Genomic DNA, 10,659 nt, shown 5'->3' on the forward strand with positions numbered 1-10,659 from the left:
GTGCGCTCCTTTCCTGAAAAGCTTCCAAGGCAGAGCTGAAAAACTGTTGAAATTCAAAGCACTTTCATCAAGGAACTAACGGTTCTACACTCTTCAGCCTCATTTTTCTTTGCCCCGTTAAAAGCTGACCCCATCCTCACCCCCACCATTTGCACAGGCCAAATCTCAAGGGTCTGGGATCCTAACTAAATCCAACCTGTGAGTTGATCATCAAAATGCAAGCCCCAGGGCACCTCTTCAGATGGCACCAACCATCCACCATGCCCAAGGGAAATGAGGTCACTTCCTGGCATCTACCTCGAATCATCACTGTGCCCTTTAAATAGACCCCCCCCCAAAACATAGGGTACAAGTAGAGCCCCCTCCCCACAAATGACCTGTTAAACGAGACACAAAGAAACAGTCCTGGGAGTCCATGGTAAGATCCTTAAAAATTATCTTTAATGGATGCTAAATATGAACAGATCATGAAGTGACAGAACCAAGTTAAATTGCATAGATGAGAACTATGCGCGTCCTTAGGTTCTCCATCCGTAACATTCGGTGTCCTCAACCCAACATGGTAAACGGTTAGGGCAGGGCAAGTGCAGGGGCGATGAGATGAGAAGGGTCCTCAACCCAAGGAGGAAGCGATTGGCAAAGCCAAGAAAGAAAACACAACTTCATCAGCATCAATGGTTTGTCGTCCTGAGGGTGCACTGCGGGTTAGTACTTCTTGACTTTAGCTTTCAGCCTCAGGAATAGTTTGTCTTTCACCTTAGAGGTATGTCACAGAGCCCGTGCCACCCACTGATGGCTGCTCCATAAGTGACTCCCGAGCAGTGCATTGAAGAAGGAGGAGACCTCTGCGAGTTTTAAGGGGAAAGACAGCTCATGACCCGGTCTACTCTGCAAGGGCTTTCTCCTTCTATTTTCTTTCCTTATCCATTCCTTTTTCTTTGATTTAGGGGAAGGACCTTCTGGGTCCTTGGAGGTCTCATATCACCAATTCCCTGATAACCCCTAAATGGAAATCACCGTGACTAGGGTCAGCCTTCCCAAAGCTGTACTAAGGACGGCAGAGCCTAAAGCTCTACCTACACGCTGGCACTCCCGTGAGTGGATGAGCAAAGAGGCTGCCACTTGATCTGGAGCTTTTAATCTTATGTCTACGCCCTGAATGAGTTTGCACAGTGGCCCAAGGTAATGGGATAGTTTTGGTTAGCAATTCAGTCCCTGCTTTGCTTCTTTACAAAAGTGGCAGGTAGTTCACGATTCTCAAAGGGTTACCTGAGTCATTCTAGACTTGTCTGCATATACCCTGAAGTCCCATGCTATAAATGTAAGTCCTGCTGTACCACACGTAGGTGAGAGTCCACCACCTGAGAGAACACGTCAACCAAGCCTGGGTCTGCTCCTCAAATTCTAGTTCGCTTGCCTTCCCAGGGGGAATATAAATATCAAAAGGCTTCACTCTTGCTTGGAAAGGGGCTGGGAGATAACTCGGTTGTTTGGCAGTTCATACTCTTTCTAACAATTTTATACTATGGATGGTTACCACCCACCAATTCTCACCACTCCCAGGAGGAAGTCATTCCTGGAAGGAAATGGGGAACTGCCTTCTGCTAACGTTCATTTCCTACTTTCCGTTTAATCCAACCTACCAAACAAGGAATTAAAAAAGTTGCTTTAAAAAAAAATAAGCATGTGCTTTGAGGCCTCTTATATATGAAGCATGAGGTTGAAAACTATTTTTTTAACTGATTCTTTTAGACTCTAATTGGAAAAAGGTGTAACTACTACACCCAATGTGAAGAAAGTCCTTTACGGGTTGAATCTCATTTCTACTTAGGAAAATTTATTTCTTAGCCACCACTCTTACTCTGTTCTAGTTTCGAGAAGATCAAGGCTGTGTCAACCCCGGTTCCACCTCAGTGGAATCTAAACCCACAACAGAGTTTCGTGTTAGAGAAAAAGACTGTCCATTGACTACAGTGTGGGAGAAATGTTGGACCTGGTGCTCTGGACTTATCTGCACTTCCAGTGAACAGAGGTCATTGAGCTTCAGAATTTAGGTCTCAAGGGGGAGTGAGGTAGGGATGTGGACAGATGGAGAAGGGAGAGAGAAAGCCCAAACCAAAACGAACCCTTTCCTGGCCATAGTCTGTCTTCTAGAAATCTGAGGACAGAGAAAATTAATATCTTTGGTCTCTCTGATTCAGATCACTTGAAGTGAGTTAAGCACTTCAGAGATTCTGGGATGGCTAACAGCCACAGGATGACCTGATGTCTTCCAAGGGCACCCTATGGAACTAGGGCCCTACATGTTGGAAGAGATGGGCTATGGCTATTAGTGTATCGTAAGTCTTCTCCTTCCAGAGAAAACGGGTAAGCATCTGGGCATGAGCTATCAAGGCTCAATACCTAGGAAGGGGTTGAAAGGGCAAAACCTGGGGACAGGGGTGTGAAGTGGACCAGATGATGAGTCATTCCATAGTAGGCAGTTTAGTTAAGTGCACCTTCAGGTCTACAAAGACATTTCAGCACATTACAGTGCGGGGGTAAGAGCTTGATCAAAGGTCGCATGCCTATGCTACACAGATCATCCCCGTGCTCCCTGTCATCGCGCTCACCGCAATGAGCTACAGAAGGATAACCAGCATCCGTATCACCCATCCACTCCAAATCCATAACAACAGCACATCCCACAGCCCCAGGCAGACTACTCCACCACATGCAGAACTTTTTCTTGTAACATACACAGAAATGTCAACCTGTCCAGGGCACAGCTACAGGAGGCAGGTCAAGTGTCCAGGAGCTGGTTGAACTGTGTCAGTCTCAGTGTCTCATCCTCTAACCCATCCATCCCATAGTACTGAGTGGATTATTGCTGTTGACCGAGTTCTGTTGTGTCCTAGATCTCAGAGTCAAAATAAAAGTTCAAATATACCTGGAGAGTGGGGGAGGATGTCGGCATTTTTCTCCCAACTGGAGACTTGCAACCATGTAGAAAGGAAAGATCAGAGTGGCGATCTAAGGTTCAAAGAGTGAGCAACACACACAGGAGGGTATAGTACCCTATAGTCAGAGGCTGGGCAGTTCTTGGCACCTCATCTTCTAGGATATGTGTTGGAACACCCTGAAGACTCACAAAAATTGCACAGGGAAAGAAAATGTCCATCTCCTTTCAAACGAACTAGATAGCCTGGATGTCCTCATAGTTTCTTGGTCTATGGCCTCACTTCTAGTCTGAAGATTGGGTGGGGGGGAAAGGGAGGATTCCAGAAGAAGCCAGGCAAGAATGTAAGGCAAACAGTAGTAGGCAGCCACATGCTAAACGCAGAGTGACGATTCCCCACTCCAGAATCCTTAAAAAGGCAATGAACGCCTTTCCGCCAGTGGATAGCTGCTGGACTCCAGAGCCTGTGCCACATGGTGACCTTGCAGCTGGACATGGGGTCCCCACCATTCTCTGAATTCAGCGGCTGGGGCAGCAGCAATCAGATGTTCAGCCAGTGACGTGACTTCCAAGTGGGACAATCAGAGGAGCATCATAGGAAAGCTATAGAGGAGGTTGGCCAAGATGGCTGGCTTATGACAGGTCACTGTGAGATAAGTGTTCCCATGATTTACACCAATGTCCCCAAAGATCAGACTCTCAGAGATCTGCAAAGTGCTACAGCTGACAGGGAGAGATGGGGGAGAAGGAGCCACTGAACCTGAGGAAGCTTTGTATGTCCGGAGTGGCCTTCCACATTCCCAAAAACATTTCTCTTGGCTTCTGGTCGAGAAGAAACAAAACAGAACAGAACAAAACAGAATAGAACCAGTTTATGGTTCATGTCCACTTCAAAGATGGGTCTCAGTTCATATCCAGAGTCAGGCTGCCAAAGAGACCAAGTCCAGTAGACAGCCAAGAGAGACAGCACCTGCTTTCTCTCTCTCTCTCTCTCTTCTTTGGGGGCTCTGAGGGTGGAGAGGTCTTCTCACAGTGGTGAAGTGAGACAGTGAGGATGGAAAAACAAACAAAACAAAAAGCAAAAAGGTCTGTGCCCCAACCCTTCCTCCCTTCTGTTAAATAACTTCCCAGCTGAGTTATGGAGGCACTTTTCTGCAGTTCACTGTGGGTACAGATAAAGGCACTAAGCAAGTATTAAATCAATTGGCTGAGTTTCTTCAGGGAGCCTCAGGGGGGAGGGCCGAAGTCTCTATAGACTTCAAATCATGACTGCGAAAAGAAATCGGCTCTGCTCTGGATGCATGAAGAGGTCAGCGTTATCACTTACATCCTAAGAATGCACCAAGAAACCATGCAATATTGCACCTTTTTTTTGTTTGTTTGTTTGTTTGTTTTGCTTGTATTTATGTTCAGCTAGAAAGAATGCTTGGTTTTAGGTCTATTAAATACCTTGAATGATTTATTTAGTTTTCCACAGTTTCCCCTTAAAGGATGGGCATATTGGTCCTCTCTCTGTCTATACCTGCATAGAAGCTTGACATTTCCCTGAGCAAAGGCAGGAAAATTGACGGGAGTTTCCCCCACCCCACCCCCACCCCAGTGTTCCTTTGGGCCTTTCGTCCCACAGGCTTGTAATTTTTAGTATTTTCTAATTTTTTTTATTACTGAAACCATGCATTAATTAATTCAAGGTATATCTTAATCAAATAGGCCATAATGCTGACTAAGAGAACATGCTTTGAGCTCGGAAAAGGGACTGTCCCCATCTAAGGTACGTACTTAAATACAGTACTTTAGCTGCTAAGAAAAGAGTTAATAAATGAAGGAGTGCACTTTTGGTGAATGCAAATGAAACGGACTATATTTAGAAGAGTCGATTTCAACGTAAGCTTATTCACTATTGTCTGGGCTAACTTTCTCAGCATGCGATTATAAAATAAATGTTATCGGATTCAAACATGCTTACCATTGAACTCTTGTGCTCTTGCAATAAGGAGGGTAAGGTTTATCATCCACTTCTGAAGGTCAGGGGTCAGGATTGGTTTAAAAAAAAAACAAACCTATATTTGGATCATCTGCAGTTGAGAGAACTTAGCAGCCTTACAGATGAAACAACTCATTTAATCAAGTTGCCCTTTTCTTAGAGAATAGACTGGGATTTAGGAGAACGGGGCAGATGGAAAATCCCAACAGATTGGGACCAGTAACAGATTTGCAAGGTGCTTTCTGAACCATTCTTAATGAGTCCGGATTTTGTTAGCCTTGTATGCAATTCAGTTGATCAAAATAAAAGCATTTTTCCCCCCACTGACCACTGAGGCTGTTACATGGTGTTCCACGGGGCACACTATCTGACATGTGCTGTGCAATTTGCAAAAATTTTACAGTGGAGTTCCATGCAAATTTGAATTTTTATGTTCCTAAGTGGTCATCTGATTTTTAGGTTTAAAAAAAACAAACAAAACAACTTAAGCCAAAAGATTGGAAAAACTTCAGTACAAGGAAAGCATGAGTCTTATTTCACACAGACTACTTCATGGGCAGCGTTTTAGAAAATCCTCTTTCTTTTCTCATTTTTTAAATAAAAATGAAAATAGTTGGTTATTGGGTTGGGTTGAGTTTTTATATTTTTTGTTGGGTTTTTTTTTTCTTTTTGCTTGTTTGGTTGGTTTTGTTTTTTAAATGTGATCTTGAAAGCTTCAGGTTTGCCCACCCCCCAAATTCACAATGCAACAGTGCATTGCCAGTTAAATAAAGCATTCAAAGACTACGGTTTTAGTAAAGTATCTACAGAGTGGGACAGGAGTCGCCAAGGGTTTTGTTTGGGGGCTTTTGATTGCTTGCCTGGTGCTTTTTTTAAACATCGGTCAGGAGCTTGCTCTTATTAACGCAGTTTTGATCAGTTGCGGTGCAGTTACCAGTTCTGATATTAGCCTGCCTGTAGTGGGCTATGCTATTGTTCATGTCCTCTTCGATCTCCATGTACTCAGACTTGCTGATAGTAGAGGAGCTGCGGCGGCTGAGGTCACTGTCAGAGGCTAAGTTAGGAGAACTAACATGGAGCAACTGAGCCTGCTCTTCCCCCTCAGTTTCTCGGTGGTAGAAATAGTTGAAATTGGACACAATGACAGGTACGGGCAGGGCAATTGTCAGCACACCAGCGATGGCACACAAGGAGCCCACGATCTTGCCTCCAATTGTCACAGGGTACATGTCACCGTATCCCACAGTGGTCATGGACACCACCGCCCACCAGAAAGCATCGGGGATACTGGAGAAGTGCGACTCAGCTTCTTCCGCCTCCGCAAAGTACACTGCACTAGAAAACAGTATGACGCCAATGAAGAGGAAAAAGATGAGCAGCCCTAACTCCCTCATACTAGCTTTGAGGGTCTGGCCCAGGATCTGAAGGCCCTTGGAGTGGCGGGAGAGTTTGAAGATTCTGAACACCCTTACCAAGCGGATGACCCTGAGGATGGCCAGGGAAGTGGCCTGCTCGCCCTTCTGATTCCCCTCCTGCTCAGCTATCTCTGTGCCCAGGGTAATGAAATAAGGGATGATGGCCACAATGTCGATGAAGTTCATGATGTTCTTAAAGAAGTCTGTCTTGCTGGGGCAGGCGAAGAAGCGCACCACCAGCTCAAAAGAGAACCAGATGATACACAAGGTTTCCACAATGAAGAAAGGGTCTGTGAAGATGTTAGAAGTGTAGATGACTGTGGTGTTATCGATGCGGTGAATGGTGCCCGTGAAGTCCTTGTCATCCTTCAGCTCAGGGAGAGTCTCCAGGCAAAAGATGACTATGGAGATGAGGATGACCATGACGGATACAATGGCAATAACCCGTGCAGGTCCTGAGCTCTCCGGATACTCAAAGAGCAGCCACACCTGGCGCTGGTACTCCTTCTCGGGTAGGGGGCGCTCCTCTTCCTTGATGAAGCCCTCATCTTCCCGGAACTTCTCCATGGCCTCCTCGCCCAACTCGTAAAATTTAATCTCCTCGGAGAACATGTCCAGGGGCACGTTGACCGGCCTGCGCAGGCGCCCCCCCGACTGGTAGTAATAAAGGATGGCATCGAAGCTGGGCCGGTTGCGGTCAAAGAAGTACTCATTCCTCAGAGGGTCAAAGTAGCGCATGCGTTTCTTCGGGTTGCCCAGCAGCGTGTTGGGGAACTGGGCCAGAGTCTTGAGCTGCGTCTCGAAGCGCAGCCCGGAGATGTTGATCACCACGCGCTCGCAGCATTCGTGGTCGTCGTGGTCCGCCTGCCTTGGGTAGCTGCCATCCTGGGGGTGACCTGGAGCGGCCGAAGCCTCGTCTGCATTCTCCCCTGACATCACCGTCATGATGGATGCAGGGTGCAGGGGTAGGAGGCCAGGAGAGAGCCCGGGGTGTAAAGGAGCGAGGGAGTAGGGGTGGGGGGGACCCAAACGGCCCCCCCACCGGAGAGTGAGTCTCCCCCACGCTCACAGGGAGGGGCTTCAGACCCAGAAGGTTCAGAGGTCTACAACTTTGCTAATTATCACCTCCCCTCCTCCACTCTGCCTTTTACCCAATTTGGAAACTCCTCTCGCCTAAGGGCCCCCAGTGAAGCTTTTTTTTTTTTTTTTTTGAGGTGGGGGTGCTCTGTTTTTGTGTTGGTGAATGGGTTTTTCTTCCTGATCTGATTGTCTTAACGCACACCTGCCATGACTTCGGGGCTCGCCCCGGCTCCCTTCCCCTCCTGCAGCCCTCCTAGGACCCGGTGCAGTGCCAACTCAGCAGATCCCCGGGCCTGGCACCCACTTTGCTGCTCCTTGGCTCTCCCCCCTCCTACCCCTCTTCGCCTGCCGCCTTCTAAGCTCCCACCGGGGCGATCGATGGACGCTGCGGAGAAATAAAAAGTGATACGAGGGTAGAAAATCAGAAGCATTCGGATGGGACGAACCTAAAGACACCGAAGAGCACAGACTACCACCTTTTGTAGAACACACCGGACTTTTACTGGGGTTAACACATACTCACAGACAGACACACAACAGACACCCAGAAATCCAAGTTTGGAAATCTTCCATCCCACTTTTCCCAACGCCCAACAGCCGATCTGTTTACAACTCCGTTAAACTGGAGATCGGGAAAGCGCTTAGCGATACTGGAGGAGCTGCGGGTCCTAGGCAGCAACCCCTCACCCTCAGCCTCCCCCACCCTGTCACCCCTATCTCGAATTCTGCAGCCCCGAACTAGGGAGCTTCCTACCTGGCGGACCGGCTTGGCGCAGAGGCGGTACTGAGACGGCGGAGAGTCTGAATGCGGCAGGTCGCCTTTGCAGCAGCCGGAGCGAGCAGCCGCCACCACCGCAGCAGCACGCGAGAGGCTCCGGCCCCTGGCGGTTCGCGTCCTTCTCCTCTCAGGAGTCCGATCGTTTTATCGAGCAGCTACGGAGGAAACGTCCGTACCCTACCCCCATTCTCGCACGGTGCAAGCAAACAGGAGATGCTGTCCTCTGTCTGGGGCAGAAAGTCCCGGAGGATGCGGGGTGGAAAAACAAAAAGGCCACCTTCTCCCGAGTCACCCAAGCAAATGGCGATAAGCTTCACTCTCGCCCCCTCCGAACACTACGGGAGCCCTTGATTCGATCCCGAGGGAGGCGGGCGGCTCAAAGCCTGGCTCTACATGGCTCTCGGGTAACCTGCACTCTCCGTACCACAGCACGGACCTCGTTCCGCGGCGCGCCGCGAGCCTTCAGCAGCTTGGAGTGGGGCAGGGAGCGTGTGGCCGCAGGTCCGCTCGGTCCATTTCTGGGCGCTGCAAGATCAGCAGAAACCTGAGAAAGCGCCTGGAATGCGGAGCAGCGATTGGCCCACCGGGGCGTGGGTTGGGGAGGGCGGGGGAGGGCAGGAGCGAGGAGGTAGATGGAAAATATGAGGGGGTGGTTTGGCAGAAGGGGGTTGTCATTCAGTTCCCATCCTTGCCTGTACAGTTTCCCCCCCCCACCTCGAGAAGCCCACCACCACCAACTCCTCTTTCCCAGTGGCCCGCAGCCCCGCCCACGCACGGCCCTCCGTTGCGAGCGACCTTCCCGGGAATTTCACATTGGAGATGGTCAGGTCCGACGCAATGCAGGCGGTGGTGTCCCTGGCAGAACTCCTTGGACCCGTCTGCTTTAGATGCAGTCACACAGGCAATCTTCCTGCGTCTCGCTCCTCCGCGCCACCCCGCCTCTCCCCCCAGAGGCCTCTCTCCCCAGCCCACCCTAGCCCCTCAACCCCCACGCCAGTGGCACTCCAAAGGGTGCAGTTTGGTAAGAGCGCTACAGTTGAGGTTCTCTGAGATTCATCCACACAGCGTTACTGGGGAAAGGTGGTGCCAAGTGTCTGTTTCTCCTGAACCTACCAGGGGGAGCTGAAGTTTTCTTACAGTCAGAATATTCTGAAATGCAGAGAATGTGACGGGGGACGGGGGCGGACGGGCAAAGGCGTCGTGGGTTTGTGGGTTGTCTGCCAACTTGGTGCTAATTGGGACAAACGGGAGAAGCAAGTCGCCCAATTCGTTTCCTACCCTTGGTCCTTCCTTCCGAACCCCCACCCACCCAGCGGCCCTTTGCCCCTCAGGACCACTTTCTAGGCTCTGGACATATTCCCGCAAGGGTCGCAAAAGCGGCAGCCTGAGCCGGGAACATGCGCGAAGTCCCCAGTGCCGCTGCGCCTGGATGCAGGCTGCACGGGAGGAGGAAGCCAGAAGCTCCGGTCCTTCCAGCGTAGCGGAGCCTCTGAGGAGCCCCCAAGAATCCAGAGTCACCGCTGATTGGTTCCTCGCACGGCCTTGGCACCGCCCCTTCGCACCACCGCGGCTCGTGTAGCCTGCCGCCCACACCACCCACCTCTTTAATCAAAGCCAGTGATCATATCCTCCTGGCTCTATTGTGGCTAGTGGAAGGCAAGAGCCTTTACAAAGATCCCGGGGATACAGCTAGTTAAATTCCTCCTCCAGATTCAGACCCCGGCATTCCTTTCAGGAAAAAAAAATAAGTGTTTGTTCTCTCCTCTCCTCCAGATTCCTACCCTGCCTTTTCTTCCATGAACAACGAGTTCTATTACACAGTACTTCTTCCCACCTTAAACTCCACCCAGTGTACGCTGGTCCCTCCATCCCAGAAACTCCATCCCCCGGCTTCTCTTCTGCACTGATGCTCCATTGGCGGAAAAAAAAAATAAATGCGAAGCTCTGCCACAGAACGTCAAGCACAGTGGTTCGGTGGTCGCTGCAGCTAAAACCTCACAGTGAGCCTACTGCGTGAACGTTTCCTAGCAGAGTCCCAGAGATTCCCGTCATCTTTCCTGCTCAGTTTCACTGCCCTCCCCCCACCTCTGTCTTCCACTTCCTCCTTCCTGCTCTTGAATCCTTGTTTCCTAGGCGCGTCCTTGTCCTGATTCATCCTTTATTATAATGAGGTCGATGGTCTAGAAAAGTGGTTCAATTTGCATAACATCCCAATTCACAAATTCAGAGTTGTCTATGACAGGACTACCGGGTCCTCCACCTACCTGACGTGATTAAAGCAGGCCTTGGAACCACCAAGGAATCGGAGAAAAAGTTGTTGAGATGAGAAGTCAGCATTTTCCACATGAGTCCTCAGTTGCTAGGGGTCAAAAGGCACTCAAGCATTCAACCAAAGTTTGATCCGCCTTGGCTTTGGATCAGCCTTGTCCTAGCACTGGGTGACCAGTGACACACGGCTTCGGAT

At 49.6% G+C, this 10,659-nt stretch overlaps 1 protein-coding gene across 1 annotated transcript; it reads right to left on the reverse strand.

The window, feature by feature from the left end:
- Nucleotides 1-419: 419 nt before the first annotated feature.
- Kcna1 (potassium voltage-gated channel subfamily A member 1) lies at nt 420-8,730 on the reverse strand. Its single transcript, NM_173095.4, has 2 exons — nt 8,172-8,730; nt 420-7,802 (listed from the first exon to the last, which is right to left on the reverse strand). Exon 2 carries the CDS (start codon nt 7,280-7,282, stop codon nt 5,795-5,797), a length of 1,488 nt encoding a protein of 495 aa, NP_775118.1. The 5' UTR covers nt 7,283-7,802; nt 8,172-8,730; the 3' UTR covers nt 420-5,794.
- Between the last annotated feature and the right edge of the window lie 1,929 nt (nt 8,731-10,659).

The sequence above is a fragment of the Rattus norvegicus genome, chromosome 4 (genome assembly GCF_021556685.1).
Source record: "Rattus norvegicus strain SHRSP/BbbUtx chromosome 4, alternate assembly SHRSP_T2T, whole genome shotgun sequence".
Taxonomy (NCBI): domain Eukaryota; kingdom Metazoa; phylum Chordata; class Mammalia; order Rodentia; family Muridae; genus Rattus; species Rattus norvegicus.